Genomic DNA, 20,426 nt, shown 5'->3' on the forward strand with positions numbered 1-20,426 from the left:
CCTTATTCTATCAGGATTTCTATTAAAGTTTACATCTAAATATATCTATATATTTCTAAATAAACTCCATGTATAATATATGATTCTGCAATAAAAACAAGCATGGCATTATTTTATGTATAAACAAAATGCTGCCTGGAACCGACATTACATAAATTGTACTTCATTTGTCAAGAGTTTAGACATTACATAGTAATTGTTTAGTTTTCACAATATATAAAATAAAACATCAAGATAACACAAATAAATATGATTAGTAAATGTAGAGACAAATACTTGCTTAAATTTCTTTTGTACGAGTGTCAGCAACTATGTAAAAACTAAAATAACCCTATTATATTTTCAATAAAAACTCATACAGTAGAACCCCTCATATCCGGCCACCACGGGACCGAGCCCCTGGCCGGATAACGATTCGGCCGGATAAACCAACCTACAGTACACAGCACTTGACGAAACAAAACAATTGTACTGTACTGTACTAACCGCACAGGAAATAATCAACGAACTGTTTACAGGTTAAACCTATTAGCTCAACTGAGGACAAAACAGGAAAATGTAAACAAATAGATACACAAAAATAACGCAAGAGTCGTGTGAGACTAGTGCGTGCAACTGCGCGTCTGCAAGCCGTGGTAAATAAATTTCGATATTGGCTTCCGGGAAGTGGCCGGATAAACCGAGGTGCGGTAAAACCGATGCCGGATATGAGGGGTTCTACTGTATCACTATTTTCGATTGGACACAACTCAAATCACTACATTACTTTTATAAAGAAATACGGTTGAAAACACTGTATAAGTTACTATTTTAGTTTGCATTTACTCAAATGCTTGGTTATCGGCACATAAACAAGAATAGCCGTTAGGCAAAATGGTACTCATCCGTTACGTCGCGTGACTGGAAGACAAAATCATCACACAGGTACTTCAGTATTATTGCAGCCCACTATTTTTGGATGAGTTTTCCTTATCAGGGACCAAAATAAATTTCATTATACGTTTCTAATACTTTCCTTCTTCCATAATAAATAGAAAAATTACTCAATGAGTCATATTTCCTATCGCCAAATAGATGACTGATCCTACAAGTAAGCTAAGCCTAAACGCATGAATCACCTGTCACTTTTTTCACTGATTCACTAGTTTTCTTTTTCACTGATTGTCATAATAACTTAGAAATTTCAAAACAGGTTAAAGAAAGTCTGTTCTTTTTAACACTGTTATATATTTTCCCCCCAATAAGGAAAAATCTTCCAAAAATAATGGCCTCCTGATAAGTACCCAAACAACATTGTTTCACAGATCTAAGAGTAGTGAAACAACATAAAACTTGTATTTATCGATAGTTTGGAACCTATTGAATAAAGCTATCTGATTATTTGGCTAAAATAACCTTGTACTATATAAAATATTATTGAAATATCAAAATTAGCAACGCCAGCACTTTATGCACTTTTCGTACCATCAAAATTAGCGACGCTGCAGCACTCAAGGGGTTAAGGTGTTTTAATTCACAGTAAATAATGTAAATTAATTTTTGTAGTTAACTGTTATACCAAAATCCTAAATTAAAATAAAAGATCACAATAAATATACAAAATGCAATCCCCAACATGAGCCCTTATGTCTGTACTAGATGAAGAGAAGTCATGGGACCAGTTCAAAAAAGAACTGACTTCTAGTAGATGTTCATTATTAATTAGAACAGACATTTTTGTATTTGTGTATAGTTGGAGTTGTCCAAATTTGTTTTTTTATATTCATACAAATATGTATATTTTTGTATAAGAATATAAATTAAATTACAACAGAGAGAAGAATATCTAGTGGAAAAGTTAGGAATAATTACATGAAAAATATGACAGAAATTGTGGAAGAAGTATTCAATACACATTAGTAATTTACGATTAGTAAATACAAAACACTTTAGTTACCTGGGCAGATCCAAACTCGAACACTGAAGTGGCAGGTGTCTGTGAGGGTTGTGATCCAAAAGCAAACACAGGGTTTGGATTTGTTTGTTCTCCAAACGCCGGAGTCACCTGTTGTAGAGCAGGTGTTCCAAAAACTGGAGCAGGAGCCTCACTTGTTCCACTAAACGGAGTTATTCCCGAACCAAAAGGTTTTGGTTCAAAGTTGAAGGATGTCGATGAAGCTGATGAGGTACTGTTAAATCCAAACACTGGTGCTGAGGGATTTGATTGATTTCCTGAGAAACCAAATGCTGGCTCGGCTCTTTTCTCCATGACAGGATTGAAAACAAAACCACCACCTGATGGTGCTGATTCCTTGGAAGATGTTGATGCTGATCCAAATGTAAAAACAGCTGAAGACTTGTTGTCTTGAGAGGCATTTTGGAAAGCATTAGCATTTGTCTGGCCAAACCCTGAAAAGGTACTTGTAGCTGAAGCATTTGTAGTTTGGGTAGTTCCAAAAACATTGGACGTTGTTTGAGGAACAAAAGGGTTAGGCTGATCTTTACTGCCAAAGCTACTGCTTCCAAAGACATTGTTACTCCCAAACGCTGGTGATGGGGTGGATGTCGTGCCAAAAGAACCGAATACCGGTTTATTCTCATTAGATGGCAAAGTCACTGTATTAGTCGATGGAGTTTCTTTGGTGGCAGAAGTTCCAAAATTTGCTTCTTTTTTTTCTATACTTGAGCCAAAAGTGAATATGTTATTTGCTTTAGGAGCTGTAAAACTGGGCTGAGTGTTTACAGAGGATGAAGAGTCCGACCCAACACTTGAAGCGATAGTTTTGGTTTCTCCAAACTTGAACACATTGACAGGTGCACTTACAGCAATTGGATTCGTTATTACGGTTGTTGCAACATTGTCCGAATTCTCCTTCTTCCCAAACATAAAAGTTGGATTTAAACTTCCTTCATTAGGTTTATCAGTCGCATTTAGGCTACCAGTAACTTTGTTTGTGTTAAATGTAAACATCGGTTTTGTGGTAGATATTTTATCAGCAATGGTAAGAGATTTTTCACCTAATGCAGGTGTTGCTGCCTTTTCACTATCAACTACATTAGAACTAGGTATTGAAGATACTACTGTACTCGGTGTAATACCCAGTTCAATGCTTGATTTCACTGGTGCTGTTTCTTTAATTACTTCTTTATCTGTTGTTTTCCCAGCATTTCCAAATGCACCGTCAGACGTATTTGGTTTGGTTGTTGTTACACTTCCAAATGGTAATTTTGGTTCTGGTTCATTTTGTTTTGCAGACCCAAACTGGAAAACTGGTTTAGGAGTACTAGTTGTAACTCCACTTTTATTCTCATCCGTTTCGGCAGTTTTTGGTACACCAAATGAAAAGACCTGAGATGAAACTGGAGCTTTGGATTCAAGATCATTGCCAGAACTGGATTTTGGCATAATGAAAGATGTGCTTGGTGTTGATTTTGCCTGCTCATCATTAACAATCCCAAATTTAAATGTAGAACTTACTTCTTTATTACCAACTGCTGCTGAAGTGGGTATTCCAAATGAAAACTTAGGAGTGGAGATTTCTGACTTTGGTAAGGTGGCACCTGGTTTAACAGTCTGACAAGCCACACAACTAACTTCGTCTGCTCCATTAGACACAAAGCATTCATTGCAAGTCCACGATCCCAGAGGTTTCTTAAACATGTCACCAAAGCCTGATGGTTTTGTCTCCGCCTTTATTTCTGTTTTAGGTGTGTTACCTGTTTTTTTATCAGCTTTTGGTGTGCTACAAGCAACACAACTCAAATCTTCATTTTTGTTAGTGACCATACAGGCTTCACAATCCCAGGAGCCAGCCGGCTTCTTAAATTTTTCACCAAAGCCCGATACTACTGTTGTGGAAGCTTTTGTCTCAGCAGTGACTTTGGCACCAAATACGGGTGAAGCAACTACACTTGAGTTGGCTTTTGAAGCTGAAATAGGAACAGATTTACATTTTTCTTCGTCAACAGGTTTTGCAGATTCACAAGCGACACACTTTACTGCATCATTTTTATTTTGAATCATGCAAGTTGAACATTCCCATGTGCCAACAGGTTTCTTAAACAAGTCACCAAACCCTGATGTGGTTGAAGGTTTGACATTATTTTTAATTGTATCAATCGGTTTTGAGTTTTTCTTTGTTTTGCATGCAGTACACACTTCAATACTAAACAGATTTTTGTTTTTACATCCAGAACATTCCCATTGATTGTCACTAGAATTTACAGATCTCTTGCTAGTATCACTCTCACAAGAGGAGTTAGGTTTAACGTCTGGTTGTGATGTAACAAAATTCGATGGAGAAGGTTTCCATGAGGAGGAATCTGCTAAACTGTGAGACAAGTTGGTTGTGCTTACACCTGTAACACTCACTGACGTTTCATCACCACCATCATCTTTGCTTCTTTGTCTTTTTAAGTTACTTGTAAGATTGTCACTAGATGTCCTAGACAAAGAGGATACACTACCGGAACTTACAACTTTTTTGTTACTGTCACTGGATTTGCAGATTGTTTCACTGATTGGAGCACTAAACTTAAAAGAGGTCACTGGATATTTATAATCATGATCAATAACATTATGTTGCTCAGTTTGAGGAGAAACGAACTCGAACTTGCAGCCAGTTCCCACTGGTGATGGCTGAATCGTAGCTAAGCTTTGAGCACGTGGTGGAGGAGGAATTGCAATGTCTATTTTGGGAAGATTGTCCACAGATAAAACAACAGATGGTAACTGTACTTTTTCAAGAGCTTCATCTGCAACCTTCTCCTTTGTTTTGACCTTGCCAGTCTGTCGTTTCCTATCATCATCATCCTCTTTCCTGAAAAAAAAAAATTATCTTACTATAATTATATATACGCATATAGAATATATGTATACAGGGTCTACAAAAAGTCTGGGAACGGCATTTTATTTTTTGAGCTATTGCAGATAAAGCAACAAAACTTTACACACCTAAGTACCAAACATGAAAATTTACTTTTTAAAGAAAATATGAATTTTTTTCCACCATACTCGGGACGGTTCACAAGGAGTCAGAAGAAAGTGCCTGCTGCTTCATGTAGTACTCTTTGTGTTAAGTCATGTAGTTAGAGGGCTTGGTCTCATAAACTTGCTTTATAAATTATCCCCAAAAAAAGTAGTCCAAAGGTGACAGGTAAGATGACCTAGCAAGCCATTCAACTGGACCTCTCTGACCTATCCTTCATTTTCGAAACGAACGGTTCAAAACATTCCAAACATTACGTACATCTACTGCATAATGATGGGGGCACTTCATCTTGTTAGAACCAAACAGAATCCCAATTTAATCCTTCTACATTCATGATGGCAGGGTTAATTCTATTAATTTCTCCATTCAAACTTCCATCAATAAAATAAATCGTCATTTAGAAAAATTTACTGATAATTCTAAAAATAAATGCAAAGTAGCATGGAAGGTTATTAGCGAGAACTGTGTAAAAAATAGTATAAATACTAAGTGTTCAATTGGTTTGAATGGTTTTAATAACTATTTTGTTAATGAAGCAACAGAAATAAATGTGTATGTATAAATGTAAATATCATGCAGAGAAATTTGTTTGTTTGGGAAACTATAACAGAACAGCATGTAAAAAAAGGTTGTCTAATAGAGCAATCAAAGGAATCATTTACTTAATAATTAAACCTTTAGTATTTATGATCAATAGGGCACTATTTGTAGGAGTTTTTCCAAATGCACTAAAAGTAACAAAGAAGGTAATATATCTTCAAGAAAGGAACAAAGTTTGATCCATCTAGTTACAGGCCTATATAGCTAGTCCCTATAATAAGCAAGATTTTTGAAGCTTGTAAAAAAGATCAACTGTATAATGTTTTTGTAGATAATAAATTAATTTTTTTTGTTGAACAATTTGGTTAACACAAAATGATGGCTTGTGCTACATTGATTTACTTGACAAAAGCTTTTGATTGTATTTTACACAGCATTTTACTGAAACAACTTCAATATTGTGACTTGAGTGACAAAGAACTCAGTTTCATGACTTCTTACTAGTGTAACAGAAAACACAATGATTTATCAGAAAAATTACATTTCCAACTTTCAATTAATTAAATCAGGCGTTCCTCAAGAACCTGTCTTGGGCACTTTTCTATTTTTAATAGTAATAAATGACTTCCCTAGTAGTATACCATGTAGATCAATATTATACACAGATGATACTACCATAGTGCAATCAGGAAAAGGTACTGAAAAACTGCAGCTTCAGAAAAATGTAGCACTATATAATGCAGTGGATTGGTTCAAAACAGACAATTTACATATTAATAAAAAAAACAGAATTATTTTTTAATAAGTAAACCATTTTAAGAACAGTCTATTAGACTCCTTGGAATATACTTAAGACAACACACTGAAATGGGATGTACATGTACAAAATATTTGTACAAAACTATCTAGGATTAGACTCCTTATTTGTTAAAGAAACAAACTCAGAATAAAATAGTAATATGCTGATTAGTGCCTACCATGCCTTGTTTCATGACCGCGATCGTTGCCGTAATTTCCGCGATAGTTCAAGTGACATTCGAAAACTAGTTGTACATTGATACCAATCGAAAGAGGAAGGTTCAATTTATGTAAATAGTACACTAATAAATAATTTTATCATCACGTCCATACGTTTTATAATCTCTGAACTGTTTGTGTACATTCTCCCGCGTACCGCGCTAGTTGTGCGCGCAGCAATGAGTCAACTGGTTCATTCGGCTATTGTTATTTCGTCAGCTGCATGGTGTTCTGTCTGGTTTATTGTTTGTTTGAGTTTGTTGTAATGATGGTTGTGTATATAACACAATAATAGTAAGTTTTTTGTGCGTGTTTACGTAATGGATCGTAATTTCTGCGATCGTTCAAGTGATATTCGAGAACTAGTTGTACATGAAATAAGCAACGATGAGGATTCCGATTTAGACATTCAATCAGAACATAATTAAAAAAAATATATAATAAAAAATAAAAAAATAGAAAATTAATATAAACTAATAGTTACAAGATTGTATAAATCCAAGTGAGCTTTGAAGTTCTTACTTTTGTTGGTAAGTAGCACTTTCGAATGTCAGTGTATGATTTTTGTATCGTTTACCACATATAAAAATAATTACCTTATAAACTATGTGTTGTTTTATTTTTACTCAGAATTAAATGCTCTTCCTTTTTTATATTTTGGATTTAGCATATCACTAACAACAACAATTTTACAAATAAAAAACTTTGAACTAACTTTTCTTTTTTCTAAAAAAGATTTTTTTTCATGAAGAGGTAGAGTAAGGGTATTTTTTTGTTTTAATTATATTATGTGAAAAATGTTCCTTGAACAATGCTGAATAAAGAAATATATAATATGACATACGTACTTTATAATAAACGTGTAAAAATAAAATAAATATAAGGCAATGTATGAAGTGCTAAAAACACTCTGCCACTGAGAGAAATATGACCGCCAGTTCCAGGGTTAAAAAGAATTAGCTAGTCATATTAGTTTTATAAAAGTGAGGATTTCAAAGGTTTTTTTACATTGATCTGTTGTTCAGATTTGCTTAAAATTTTCTATTAGTAATCATCAAAACTTTCTATTATACGGCATACACTTTCTGTGACATTAGCAATTTATGGTTTTAATTAGTATAAGGAGTATTAACTATATTATTTATTCATCAATTATTTATTTACTATTTTTTTTGTGTTTTGTATTTAATCAGAGTTGTATTATTGTGTATTGTTTATTGACTATTTTGTAGATGATTTTAGCTGTTTTGTTATTCTAAGTAGTTAAATAGTTTTTTACGTTACGTATCTACTACCTGATAGAATATTGAGTAGCAGAAGGAAGTGAAGGCATGGTAGTTGCAGTGGCTGTCTGACGAGCAGCCGAGGTGCTCTGCTGTAGTCTCTCTCGTCTCTTCACTCTCAGCAAGTCGGGCGTGCTCGGTATACTGAGCTCTGGGTATCGCTGATTACTTGACTCTAGTTTTCTCTTCACTCCGGTCACCACGGGTATGCGCTTTGCATCCATTACCTACAACAAACAAGTTACCTGATTATCATGAGAACAACAAATTTGCTGAGGATATATTTTTTAGCATTCATTAAAAACTGTCGGATGTATGATTTTGTTCATACCAATATTGAGTTATTCGTTCAAATCCATTGATATCAAAAGAAAGTTTCTTTCATATGATGCAAGACAGTATTCTCAGATAGAACAGTTCTGTCAAACGTCATTGTTAGTGTTTTAGAGAACATCTGACTTTTTCGTATTATTTTTTTCTAAGATTCTGCATTATACAACACACACAACATAAAAATAATTTTTCTCGTGATACAAACACCAATACCAGACATAATTTTATACAGATAAAACAATATAGCTCTTCCAAATTTGAATAATCCATAAGTTATATGATTTGTAAAAAAAAATAAAATATTCAAATGCAACAAAGAATTGGTGTCCAGTAAAAGGTTTTTAAAGGAAATAAAACATACTTTGTTAATGAAAGCATTTACCATAGGTACATGGATTTTTTTATGGCCCTTTCATATAAGATTTGTTATTTTAAATTAGTATTAGTAGTTTTAGATTATGTGGGAGTGCCGATGGCCGAGCGGTCTAAATCGTTGGACTTTGGGTCTGAGTTAGAGATAACGCAGGTTCAAATCCTGTCTGAGACCATTGCACTTTTTATCAGTACCATTGATCTTGTACTGTATCGACTCTCCCCCTTATTCTGTTTGATAAGATCCTCGCACAGGCCAGTGGCCCATGAGGGCGGATAGAATAAGGCTTTTAAAAAAAGAAAAAGAAAGAAAGATGATAGTTTATAGTCAACAATGTTTCAAACTTCTTACTGAATCTTTATATTAAGAACTGGTTAACTTTGTGTTATTTAAACAAATGTTTAGTGATGACCTTATGACTTTATAATGAAATCTAAGATGAGTAGAGAATCGTACACTCTGTATTGACTGAGAAATAAAAATCTATTGTCTATACTTACTACTCTCTAAACTGGCTAATATGAAGTGTTATAAACTAATAATAGTTGACTTAGTTCATGTGAAATGTAGTCTATAGCTTTTTGTCAGCTTCAACACAGCTTGCACAGCAGAGAATGAAGAGAAGCGAGTTCGTGAAAGTATCTACATTGTCTAATAATGTTATGCAGGCTTCTGTGAATTTGATTAATTCTATTTATGTTATAAATAATTAAGTTTGTCAAGATATATTAATTTAAACAAACTCTCCAATAATATAAAGTTTTTATTTTTGTGAGGCCTTTCGTACTCAATGAGTACATCTTCGGACTCACAAAATTGTGTGACGGACAAGTTGTGTGAGTCCGAAGATGTACTCATTGAGTACGAAAGGCCTCACAAAAATAACAACTTTATATTATTGGAGAGTTTGTTTAAATTAATATGTAATTTCCAATAAGACAAAAGCTTCAAGAATGTTTGTCAAGATGTTTGTATGTTTGATCACACAAAACCTTGTGGACCGATTTGACATGTATACAGGGTGTCAATTAAGTCTGGAACCTCTTTTTTAATTTTTAAACCACAATATAAAAAAATACCAAAGTTTACACGTGCTTACTGGTGATAGTAACGCACATATCTGCCCAATTACCGACCAGATAATCCCTTTGGGGGACGGTCCACAAGGAGTCGGACAAAATTCTTAAATAGCAGCATAGGTCAAGTTTGGTATCAAATTAAAGGTCGTACTTAGCAGAGTACAATGCCGCAAACCGAACTTCAAAAGGTGGATTCATTCAGTAGTTATAGCTATTGAATGGGAGGGGAACATTTTGAACACTTACTTTGATCACAGGTACTTAAAAATTGGTGTTTACTTGTAATACTTAATAATTTACATTGTTCAATTGTTTTAAAATTCAAATAGCTATAACTACTGAATGAATCCACCTTTTGAAGTCCGGTTTGCGGCATTGTACTCTGTTAAGTAAGACCTTTAATTTGATACCAAATTTGACCTATGCTGCTATTTAAGAATTTTGTCCGACTCCTTGTGGACCATCCCCCAAAGGGATTATCCGGTCGGTAATTGGGCAGATGTGTGCGTTACTATCACCAGTAAGCACGTGTGAACTTTAGTATTTCCTTTCTATTATGGTTCAAAAATTAAAAAAGAGGTTTCCAGACTTAATTTACACCCTGTATACTTAAATATAAGAATAAAATATAGTTATATTTTTCACAAAAAGCACCTATAAACACCCTTAAAAGTAATTTTAAAAAAAATTTATTTAGAATATAGATTTGATATATTTTGACACCTGATCGAATGACACAACACAACATACCACACAATGTCCCAGTATTTTGTATTCGTATGAATCAAAATCAGCTGTCAAAGTGTGGTGCATATAGTAATCACTAGCATTATCTAATGTATAGATGGCAAGCAATGATGAATTCAATCCCATTAATTTGTTCTGGACCATTTACTTAGTGAAATGTTGGACGAGAACCATTAGGACCGACTGGTGGAACAGTTTCAGATCAGGAGAATTATAGGCTCCCAACTGGCTTCTCAATCGGCGTTCACCGAGCACTGCAACACCAGCTGTCCCGTGTGTCAAGACTGGCTCAACATTCCGGCCATGCTGCTGCCGTTCGCAGTGCCGGCTCGTGCCACAACTCTGGTCTTCAGCTCAATAAACACAACCAGCCCATGGTCTTGCCGAATGGTTAAGTTTACAGTGAACATGATCTGATACAAATGGTAGCCGATAACCACGGACAAGTGATTTGCTCCGAGACAAAGGAAGTATTTTATTATGAGAAAGTGGAATAAAATTGTGAATGTGTACATGTTAGGTACTTAAAACGGGTTTCCTTTGACATTGTGGGACTGCATATTTACAGTTTCTGAAGGAACTAAAACAGAGAGGTCCGGCACTAACATGATTTAATGAACCATGCCAAACAAGCAATTGCAGTGAGCCTGTTGTCGTATCTAATGGAATCACATCAGACACTATATGCAATGTTTTATGACAGAAAACAGTTGAGGCGACATCTTGTTCGTTTGTAACTGATGAGAGATACAATACTGATTAGGTATATAAATAATGATTTAATTCCAAAAAGCCAAGGAAAGAGGATAATACAGCGAACAGGGGTTAGAAAGCCAAAGCATATTCTGTACTGTATCAGGTTTACAGACATTCATATTTGGAAAATAAATACACAAGATACAAAGGCAGCAAGCTGGGTGACATACATTTCCTTTTAGGAGATTAAACTAATCCTAAATAATATTAGTAAATCAGAACAGTTTCAAAAGTTTATGTCTTTGTGTGTGAAGATGTTTAGCACCAATGGAGGTCTACCGAAGAGCCAGAAGTTATGATTTTTCAATCTACCCTTTATACACAGGGTGGAATAAAAGTGCTGGCTTTTTTACAGTAGTAGACTTCTCGTCTAACTTATGTATGTATATTCTACATAAGAGCTGATGTCAAATTTATTTTTATTTGTTTATTGTTTTTATTAGTTTACCAATTCGTTGAGTTTGAGTTCTGTTTAATTTTATTTAGATTTTTATTTAGTATTCTGAAGATGGGTTTTGGAAACTTGAAATATTAACATGTTCCATAAACATTACTCACCATCAAAGAAATGAATACAGTCTGTTCAAAGCAAACATGAGCGTATATAAGAAGGCTCAAGACCCCCCCAAACTTATTAAAGACCAACATTAAAATCGCACCCGAGTAGTATGTTGTTGAAGCTTAAGCACCAAACTTGCATAAGTTTCTTCCCTTTCAAACTTAATGATTTTTGCTGGTCTCAGCAGTACAATTATTATTACCGGTGTGGAAAATTGCTCCAGGGCATCCAGGATGCGCTTGGCTGTAGAGCTGAGAGGAATCGCTTGCTGAGCAGGTGTAGGCTTGACTGTGGGACCGACTCGCCTCTGTGGAGAGTGTATCTCGGACAGGTATGCCTGCGACGAACCCCCATACATGGTTCTGCCGGAGTAGAATGGTGAGCTGCCGAGCCTCTCACGCATGCTGGCCTGCAATACCGGTCATTAAATGTAACTAAATACAATTCATATGGAAATTTGAAAATCAAGTTGTAGTTATTTCAAATGAGAGTTTTGCTTACTTGAACCTGTCTGAGTGAAGAATAATAACATTTTGCCTGATAGCGTATTCTAACAGTACACAACTGTCATTTCCACTACTGAGCGTTGTGAGTACTTCTCATAAGGAAAGTGGAATCTGACATTCTGACAAGTACAACTCTAGAGAAAGTCTTTATATCAAGCTGTGATCTCCAGGTTTCCCCTATTTGAATCCACTAACATTGAGTCTTGATGGAGATTATCTATGTTTTCTTATCATACTTTGTTCTATTATTACAATACCATATTTTAAGTTTGTTTTTGACGATGGAAGGATTGTGAAGTAAACAGGATTTTTATGGACATTTTCCATTGTTCAGAGACACAATCGAGATCTGCAATCTGATCTCTTTATTAAATGGCTAATTAATGCGTGACTACAACCTAGGTTAAAGTAAACAAAATATACCAGAGTGTGTTAATGTGTTAAACATACGCATAAGTCAGAAACTATAATAGCCATTTTGCGGAATTTAAATATAAAAAGACTAACAGTAAAGTTTGTTCAAAATTGTATTAAAATTATTTAGCCTGTTTATTACTCCTAATGTTTTTTTACACAAAAAGATGAATTTTTTAATTTATCTGAATTTGAATAGACCAAATCAATAATTTAAATCAAACTTTAAAATGTATTATATTTTATTAGACACCCTATAGTTTTGACATTATTATTATTTTTATAATTTAATTTCAGACATTCTCATTCATTCAACATGACAATCACTGTGTTAGGTTAAAACACTTACTCTCATAGGGGACGAAAATGTTGTGGTACTAAACGAAGGTCTTCTCCTGTGAAGCGAATCCATGTGTGCTCCTGAAGCTACAGTTCTGTATCTGTGACCACCTGTTATCAAAATAAAGAGCTTAAGTAACAAATTTCTACAGTTTAACAACTCAAAATAATATCAATTTGTATTATTAAGTCACATTGGTATTGAAACATTTTAATTTAAACAGTCTAAAATGTTAAGGATGCTGGTTTTTAATATAAAATTAAAGTTTTAACAGCCATATAAACAACAACCACCGATGCTCTTAACAACAATCCCTCGATATCATACATAAACCAGTGGAAAAACTAAAAAAATTGACATCCAATCTCTCACCCAAAAGCATTGAAACACATTTAAATAAAAATCTAGCTAATAAAAAACAATTATGTAGGACCAAAAACTATTCAACCAAAGCAACAATAGAGAGAAACAGACAAACTCAGACAAAAAACTCTAGCACTTCCGAATATAACAAATATGATACGTGATTTCAGCAACATCACAGGACCATCATTTTTAACATCAGATAAACTTGTTAATGTCTACCTATATTTTCTATTTTTCATACAGAATAAAAAAAAAGAAATATACAAAACAAAAATATTGTGGAACAAAACATCCAATAACAGGCAACATTAAAAATCAGAACGCAATTAACACAAATCTTATTATTATGCATCAAAACACTCAAGAAATTTCAAATAAAAGTCAAATATATAGACTTCAATCTAGTTAAAAACGTTAAGCCAAACATAGTGATTAGATGTTAAATGTTGTAGAAAAATTTTCAAACTTCTGGGCTTTCATTTGGACAAACTTAATTGGCAATCCTATAGAAAAATAAGGGTGTTACCAAACTCAGTAGGGCTTACTTTATTTTATCTAAACTTAAGCTTAGTGTTAGAGGTCAGGTTCTCTGTTGATGACATATTTTGTTTTTTTTTTTTAATTCTCGCCTAACCTACGGTATTATGCTTTGGGGTAATAGTCGTGGTGCACATGAAGTTTTCCTTTGTCAGAAAAGAACTGTAAGGATGATAGCTGTAAACCATTTTTGATTAAGTATAAAATGTTAATGCTTCCTAGTCTATTTATTTTTAAAATGTTGTATTTATCAAGTCGCATCTTGAAAACTACTGAAATATTGTTACCCTACCTATTAGACTAGAAATTGTAATTACCTGGACATTCCTACTGTAAGAGTAGATATAGTAATAAGCTGCTTCAGATAAAACTTTATAATAAATTAACTCAATCGTGTTAAAAATTTTCAAAATATGCAAAGCATCCTGCTGTTGTTTTATTTAAACGACTATTCAATTATTGTATGTAATATTTAGTTCTCCAGTTAGCTATTGTTTGGAGCCACACAGAATCAACCTATATTCTATAGCTAAAAATAATAGTAACAGTAATCGGTATTAATTTTAGTAATGATCACAATCAGGGTGGCCGCTCAAAACCTCTTTTCAAATTCCCAGTTTTCTCGTACGAAAATTTCCGGTTATCTAGTCTATTTTCAAACCAAACAGACAACTGTAGTACTGTATTTAACCCTTACGCCAAGTTCAACGATGACGTTTTATCGTCACTAGCAGTATTTGCTAGAAATGCCACAAAGCTGCGGTGCTCTAGCATTTCGTCGCTAGCAATATGCGAGAAATTCAGTAACAATTTATCGCTATTACTTATTTTAAGCTCCTTAATTTTTATCTCTGTGTCTGTCGATGTGTCGTTTGTATCACGGTTACTACCACTCTGCGCTTTACCACTTAAAGCGTACCACTCGTTTAGTGCAGAAATCAAAAACGATCGGTTGGCTGATTTTTATTGTCCAATGCATTGTTACATGTTTTTTTGGGGGGAGGGTGGGACGGGGGCAGAGGTTTGCCGTGGCACAGGAGTAGAACTAACCAAGATAAACTCAATACACTAGTGGAGATAACTTTAGATCAACCAGCATCAGATGTAGCTCACGAACATATGTTGATCTTCATTCACAATTTCACGATTCCCGTTGTGTAAAATACAACATTTCAGATTAATCAGTTCTTGATTCAAGACGCTGTCAAATCGTTTGGATTTTATAAGTTTTTGGAGACGGAAAAATTATTTTTGAAATTTTCCCGGTTCTCAGAACAATTCCCGGTTTATTCCCGGTTTTGCCAGTTGGGTGGCCACTCTGACAATTTTTACCAATAACAAAATAGAAATCAATATTTTTTGTTTAGGCCGACCCATGACTAATTTTTTTCCATTACACTTTTGTTTATTTACAGATATGTGAAGACGGGACATTTATTTATTATATTAAATATATATATATTATACCGAGTGTATTTGGGTCTACACTATAACCTTCACATAAATCTTTAAACATACTTCTATGTTTATCGGATCTTACTTAAAGCAAATAACTAACAGCATGCTTACCCAAACTCCGAGTCATAGACTGTGCTTGAGGAACTAGAGATGAACAGCCACTTGTAGATTCACTCGTTTCTGAGCAATCATCACCTGTATCATCATATTTCTTTTAATTCGAATACAAAACCTTTTAAACAACAGTAAAGAGCGTAAATGAACATAATTTTAAACAATACTAATGATAACTCAGCAAATGATTTGTATTGCCTTTGATGAAAAAGGACCTTTTGAAAGTAGACCCTTGTTATCTGTAAATACAGATAAGCAAACACTCCATATCTGAAAGGAAAGGTTTGATTTAAGTATTAGTCTGGTACAATAAGGAGTAGTATTAGTCTATATATTTCACAAGATTGCAGTAACCTTGTCGCTACAGAATATTACTAGTTATAGTTTGGCTGTTTATATAGTTATGTTATTTATATACTTCATTGGATAGAATGTGTCACACATATTTTATGGAAGTAAGAAATGTAATGTAATTCTATAAACAATATTAGAGCCAATACTTCTACTGGCATCTGATTTCTCATTAAGTAAATCGCTGTTTTCTCAGGTTGTGGGTTTGATTATGGGACATGGAACTGAGGGAGCATCTTCACAGAGTCAGTATTTATTTATCTGTAGATTGTGTGTTCAACAGGAGGAAACTGCTGAACACCTGCTCTTTGACTGTCCTACAATAGCGCTGAACTGCTTAAACTGAGAACTGGAACAGCAATGTCCTTAGAGCTACTAGAACCCAACACTACAACAGTAGATAGTTCCGACACAATCACACTGTGATCAGAAAGTAGTAGATCAATAACATTAACGTATCATCATCACGTTTTAAGTTCATAATCATAGTCTCCAAAAACATATCCTCTGAACCACAAAATTCCAAAATTTCCACAGTGACAACCAACACTACATAGCAAATTAAAAAGTTGTTGAGTACTACTGTTATATATTAACAAATCCAAATTTAAGTCCACATTCAGTGCAATCTTGTAATTAAATTTAGTCAAGTTAATAATTACAGCCTTCAGGCAATTAAAAAATTAGTCTCCTTTAGGAGGCCTATAGTAAAAAAAAAATTAGTTTACTAGTCACTAGTATTATTATTATTTAGCACACATTTTTAGCAATAGAAATTGCCATTAGTTATCTTTTCTTGTTTTATGATAAAATATACTTCCAAGACTGTGTCTTCAGGAATATAAAATAAATAATTGTTATCACTCAACCAATGTACAGCTAAACATACCACTGATGGTGGAGCTATCTCACTAAAATAAGCATGCAGTTCATTCATTTGTTAAACATTGAATATTACTATAAAAGACAGAAACTGTGCTAATAGGCCTCAGCCTTCTATTATTGAACATATACCAAATTGATAGTTTAAGCGTACCAAGATCCAGATCAGTAGTAACAGTTTCTATAAGACTTTGTTACCATCTCTGAAGTTAACTTTTGATTTACCGAAATATGAGTTCTGAAATGTTTTTCTCCCATTGCCAGAAGCATTTAGTTTCACCACCTGAAATACACTATCCTTTGTATTTACTTGTCCTTGACAACCTCAAAATCTCTCCTCTAGACTATCCCCAAAAGTTTTATGGTGTGATTCATTGTTCATAGTGACAACTATGAAAGAAGACGGACACGCTTGTAAGTTGTCACCTGCTTTCATTAACCAACAAGCCAGAATCAATGGTTGTTAAATTATTCATAGAAACAAGAGTTCAAAACCATCTCAGTTTGAGTTTTGAAAATAATTTGAATTAAAATCATTAAATGTAGTATGATCACTAGCCAATTTACCGAACTTAGTTTTGTTAGTCTAAGTAACAGAGCCATAACATTTATCGCTATTAATAATTACACCTAAAACCTCTGCTTGATTGATTAAGGAAGATTTTAACTTGCATTTTCATGTTCAACCCATAACATTCTGATCATAATTAAGTTCTTTGCGCTTATAGAATAATGCATGCATCTGATTAATGATAGTTTTAATATGATACAAACAGCCTCAGCAGATCTCCTCACTTACTACTAGCAGATCGCGACTTATTACTTGTAACAGTTGAATGATGGCTCGATGAACTATGTTTATGCTTGTCACACATCCAGGATTGATCTGACTTCCTTTGTAAGAGAACTTTTGATATTCCATGTCAGAGATTGATACACAATCCACAATTAACACTAAATGTACCAGGTACCATCTTGATCTCGTCTCTCATGAAGACAGAGTCGACCTGACCTGAACCGTAGAACTATGTTTGCGCTTGTCACACATCCAGGATTGATCTGACTTCCTTTGTAAGAGAACTTTTGATATTCCATGTCAGAGATTGATACACAATCCACAATAAACACTACATGTACCAGGTACCATCTTGATCTCGTCTCTCATGAAGACAGAGTCGACCTGACCTGAACCGTAGAACTATGTTTGCGCTTGTCACACATCCAGGATTGATCTGACTTCCTTTGTAAGAGAACTTTTGATATTCCATGTCAGAGATTGATACACAATCCACAATAAACACTACATGTACCAGGTACCATCTTGATCTCGTCTCTCATGAAGACAGAGTCGACCTGACCTGAACCGTAGAACTATGTTTGCGCTTGTCACACATCCAGGATTGATCTGACTTCCTTTGTAAGAGAACTTTTGATATTCCATGTCAGAGATTGATACACAATCCACAATTAACACTAAATGTACCAGGTACCATCTTGATCTCGTCTCTCATGAAGACAGAGTCGACCTGACCTGAACCGTAGAACTATGTTTGCGCTTGTCACACATCCAGGATTGATCTGACTTCCTTTGTAAGAGAACTTTTGATATTCCATGTCAGAGATTGATACACAATCCACAATTAACACTAAATGTACCAGGTACCATCTTGATCTCGTCTCTCATGAAGACAGAGTCGACCTGACCTGAACCGTAGAACTATGTTTGCGCTTGTCACACATCCAGGATTGATCTGACTTCCTTTGTAAGAGAACTTTTGATATTCCATGTCAGAGATTGATACACAATCCACAATTAACACTAAATGTACCAGGTACCATCTTGATCTCGTCTCTCATGAAGACAGAGTTGACCTGACCTGAACCGTAGAACTATGTTTGCGCTTGTCACACATCCAGGATTGATCTGACTTCCTTTGTAAGAGAACTTTTGATATTCCATGTCAGAGATTGATACACAATCCACAATTAACACTAAATGTACCAGGTACCATCTTGATCTCGTCTCTCATGAAGACAGAGTCGACCTGACCTGAACCGTAGAACTATGTTTGCGCTTGTCACACATCCAGGATTGATCTGACTTCCTTTGTAAGAGAACTTTTGATATTCCATGTCAGAGATTGATACACAATCCACAATTAACACTAAATGTACCAGGTACCATCTTGATCTCGTCTCTCATGAAGACAGAGTCGACCTGACCTGAACCCTAGAACTTCCCGACTCATTTGCATTTCTCATTCGCTCATTTTATTATCACCATAAAATTTCCTTACACAGGCAAATGTTTGGTGCATTCAAAAACCATGTCTCTGACACAATGGGTAATTCAATAATCTTTAATATTTTAGATATGCGGAGATGTTACATAACTGCAAATGATGTACGCTCGTCCACAAGGGATGCCATGAGGTGACCCGTGTTAGTTACAGCATTACAGACGTATACAAGACGATGGCCCTTACTTAAACATCTACATTCACAGATGAGCTCACCGTTGACTTTTGTAGAATTCTGTTGTTGAACATGGACAGCTGGTGTGGAGGCAATTATCTCAGGATTGGTACTACTGGAACTGGACGCAACCGGCTCTCCTCTAACTGGTATAGGACTGATGTCTTCTGCATCTGAAAACAAAACAATTTACATGTAGAAAAGTTAATCTAAACTTTGTACCAGTCACAGTCACTATTAAAGTATGTAAGTTTTAGAATTAAAAAAAGGAAGCTCTTTCAACCTAAGAGGTTAAATTTAATATCTATTACAAATTAATGTTATTTCAAAAAATATTATGAAAGTAACAAACTAATTTAGGTTACAACTTACTGTAAACTTCACTTCTGAGAAAGTTGTTCTGGTTAATGGGAGAATTATAACGGCTGGTCCGAGGCTTCTTGGCTGGAACATGGTGATCCACATTGTCTGCTAGGTTCAACTCCGCTCTTGAGGTAGCTGGAGGACGAGAGGTTATAGTCGATGATAGAGAATGTCCCGCAAAGTCATTGACGTTGGGCACTGCAGCTGGGGACATCCATCGAGACAACCATGCTGGTTGGGACAGCAGTCCTGTCATGCGTGAGGCCACCCTCTTCACGAAAGACTAAAATATTTTAAGAATATATAAATGTTACGCTTTAATAAGTTTCTCAAAACCATTACCATTATTATGGACATAAACATTTTTTTAGATCATTTTTGTGAACTATAATATTCTGTAAGCCACGCTTAAAGGTTTAAAGCACTTTAACATAATTATTATTGACCAATGAAAACCACTAGAATTGGTGCAATAGAAATATAATTGCATGAAAGCTTTATCAGTAAGTACTTTTGGTTACATACAGTACTCATAAAAAATATTTAGTATATTATGCAAATGGGTGGTTTTACAAATCATTATTTTGGGTTTTAATGTAGATTGCAGATTGTTTGATGACATTTGAGAAAAAAAGTATGCAACTAACAATTTTGCACAAAACACACTTTTAGAGATCAATATAACTACTGAAAATCCAGGAAGACAGAAAAATATGTTTAGTTGAGGAATGTTTAAATCATTCACTTTCTGTGAACTCATGACCAACTTTAATTCAATACATGTTTGGAATAAAGTAGATGGAATTGGTAAGTAGTATTAAGAACAACATGTTTCAAGCTAATTTTATGTTTATATTTTATTTATCAATGTTTATATGTCTACGTGTAGTGTTTTTTATGATTATGTTAGTAATACTTTTTATTCTAAATTGATTTATTATAAAAATTTTAGCTTTTTGTACA

At 34.5% G+C, this 20,426-nt stretch overlaps 1 protein-coding gene across 2 annotated transcripts in view; it reads right to left on the bottom strand.

Annotated features, from left to right (window-relative positions):
- Window positions 1–20,426, bottom strand: part of LOC124358749 (nuclear pore complex protein Nup153-like) — a 45,426-nt gene that overhangs the window by 11,177 nt on the left and 13,823 nt on the right. For both annotated transcript variants that reach the window (XM_046811055.1, XM_046811049.1), the window contains exons 2-8: window positions 19,473–19,746; window positions 19,142–19,273; window positions 15,390–15,473; window positions 12,927–13,027; window positions 11,860–12,066; window positions 7,823–8,037; window positions 1,937–4,799 (exon numbers count right to left, since the gene is read on the bottom strand). In XM_046811055.1, coding sequence (XP_046667011.1) covers window positions 1,937–4,799; window positions 7,823–8,037; window positions 11,860–12,066; window positions 12,927–13,027; window positions 15,390–15,473; window positions 19,142–19,273; window positions 19,473–19,746 — 3,876 coding nt within the window. The remainder of the gene's footprint in view (window positions 1–1,936; window positions 4,800–7,822; window positions 8,038–11,859; window positions 12,067–12,926; window positions 13,028–15,389; window positions 15,474–19,141; window positions 19,274–19,472; window positions 19,747–20,426) is intronic.

This window comes from Homalodisca vitripennis, chromosome 1 (genome assembly GCF_021130785.1).
Source record: "Homalodisca vitripennis isolate AUS2020 chromosome 1, UT_GWSS_2.1, whole genome shotgun sequence".
NCBI lineage: Eukaryota > Metazoa > Arthropoda > Insecta > Hemiptera > Cicadellidae > Homalodisca > Homalodisca vitripennis.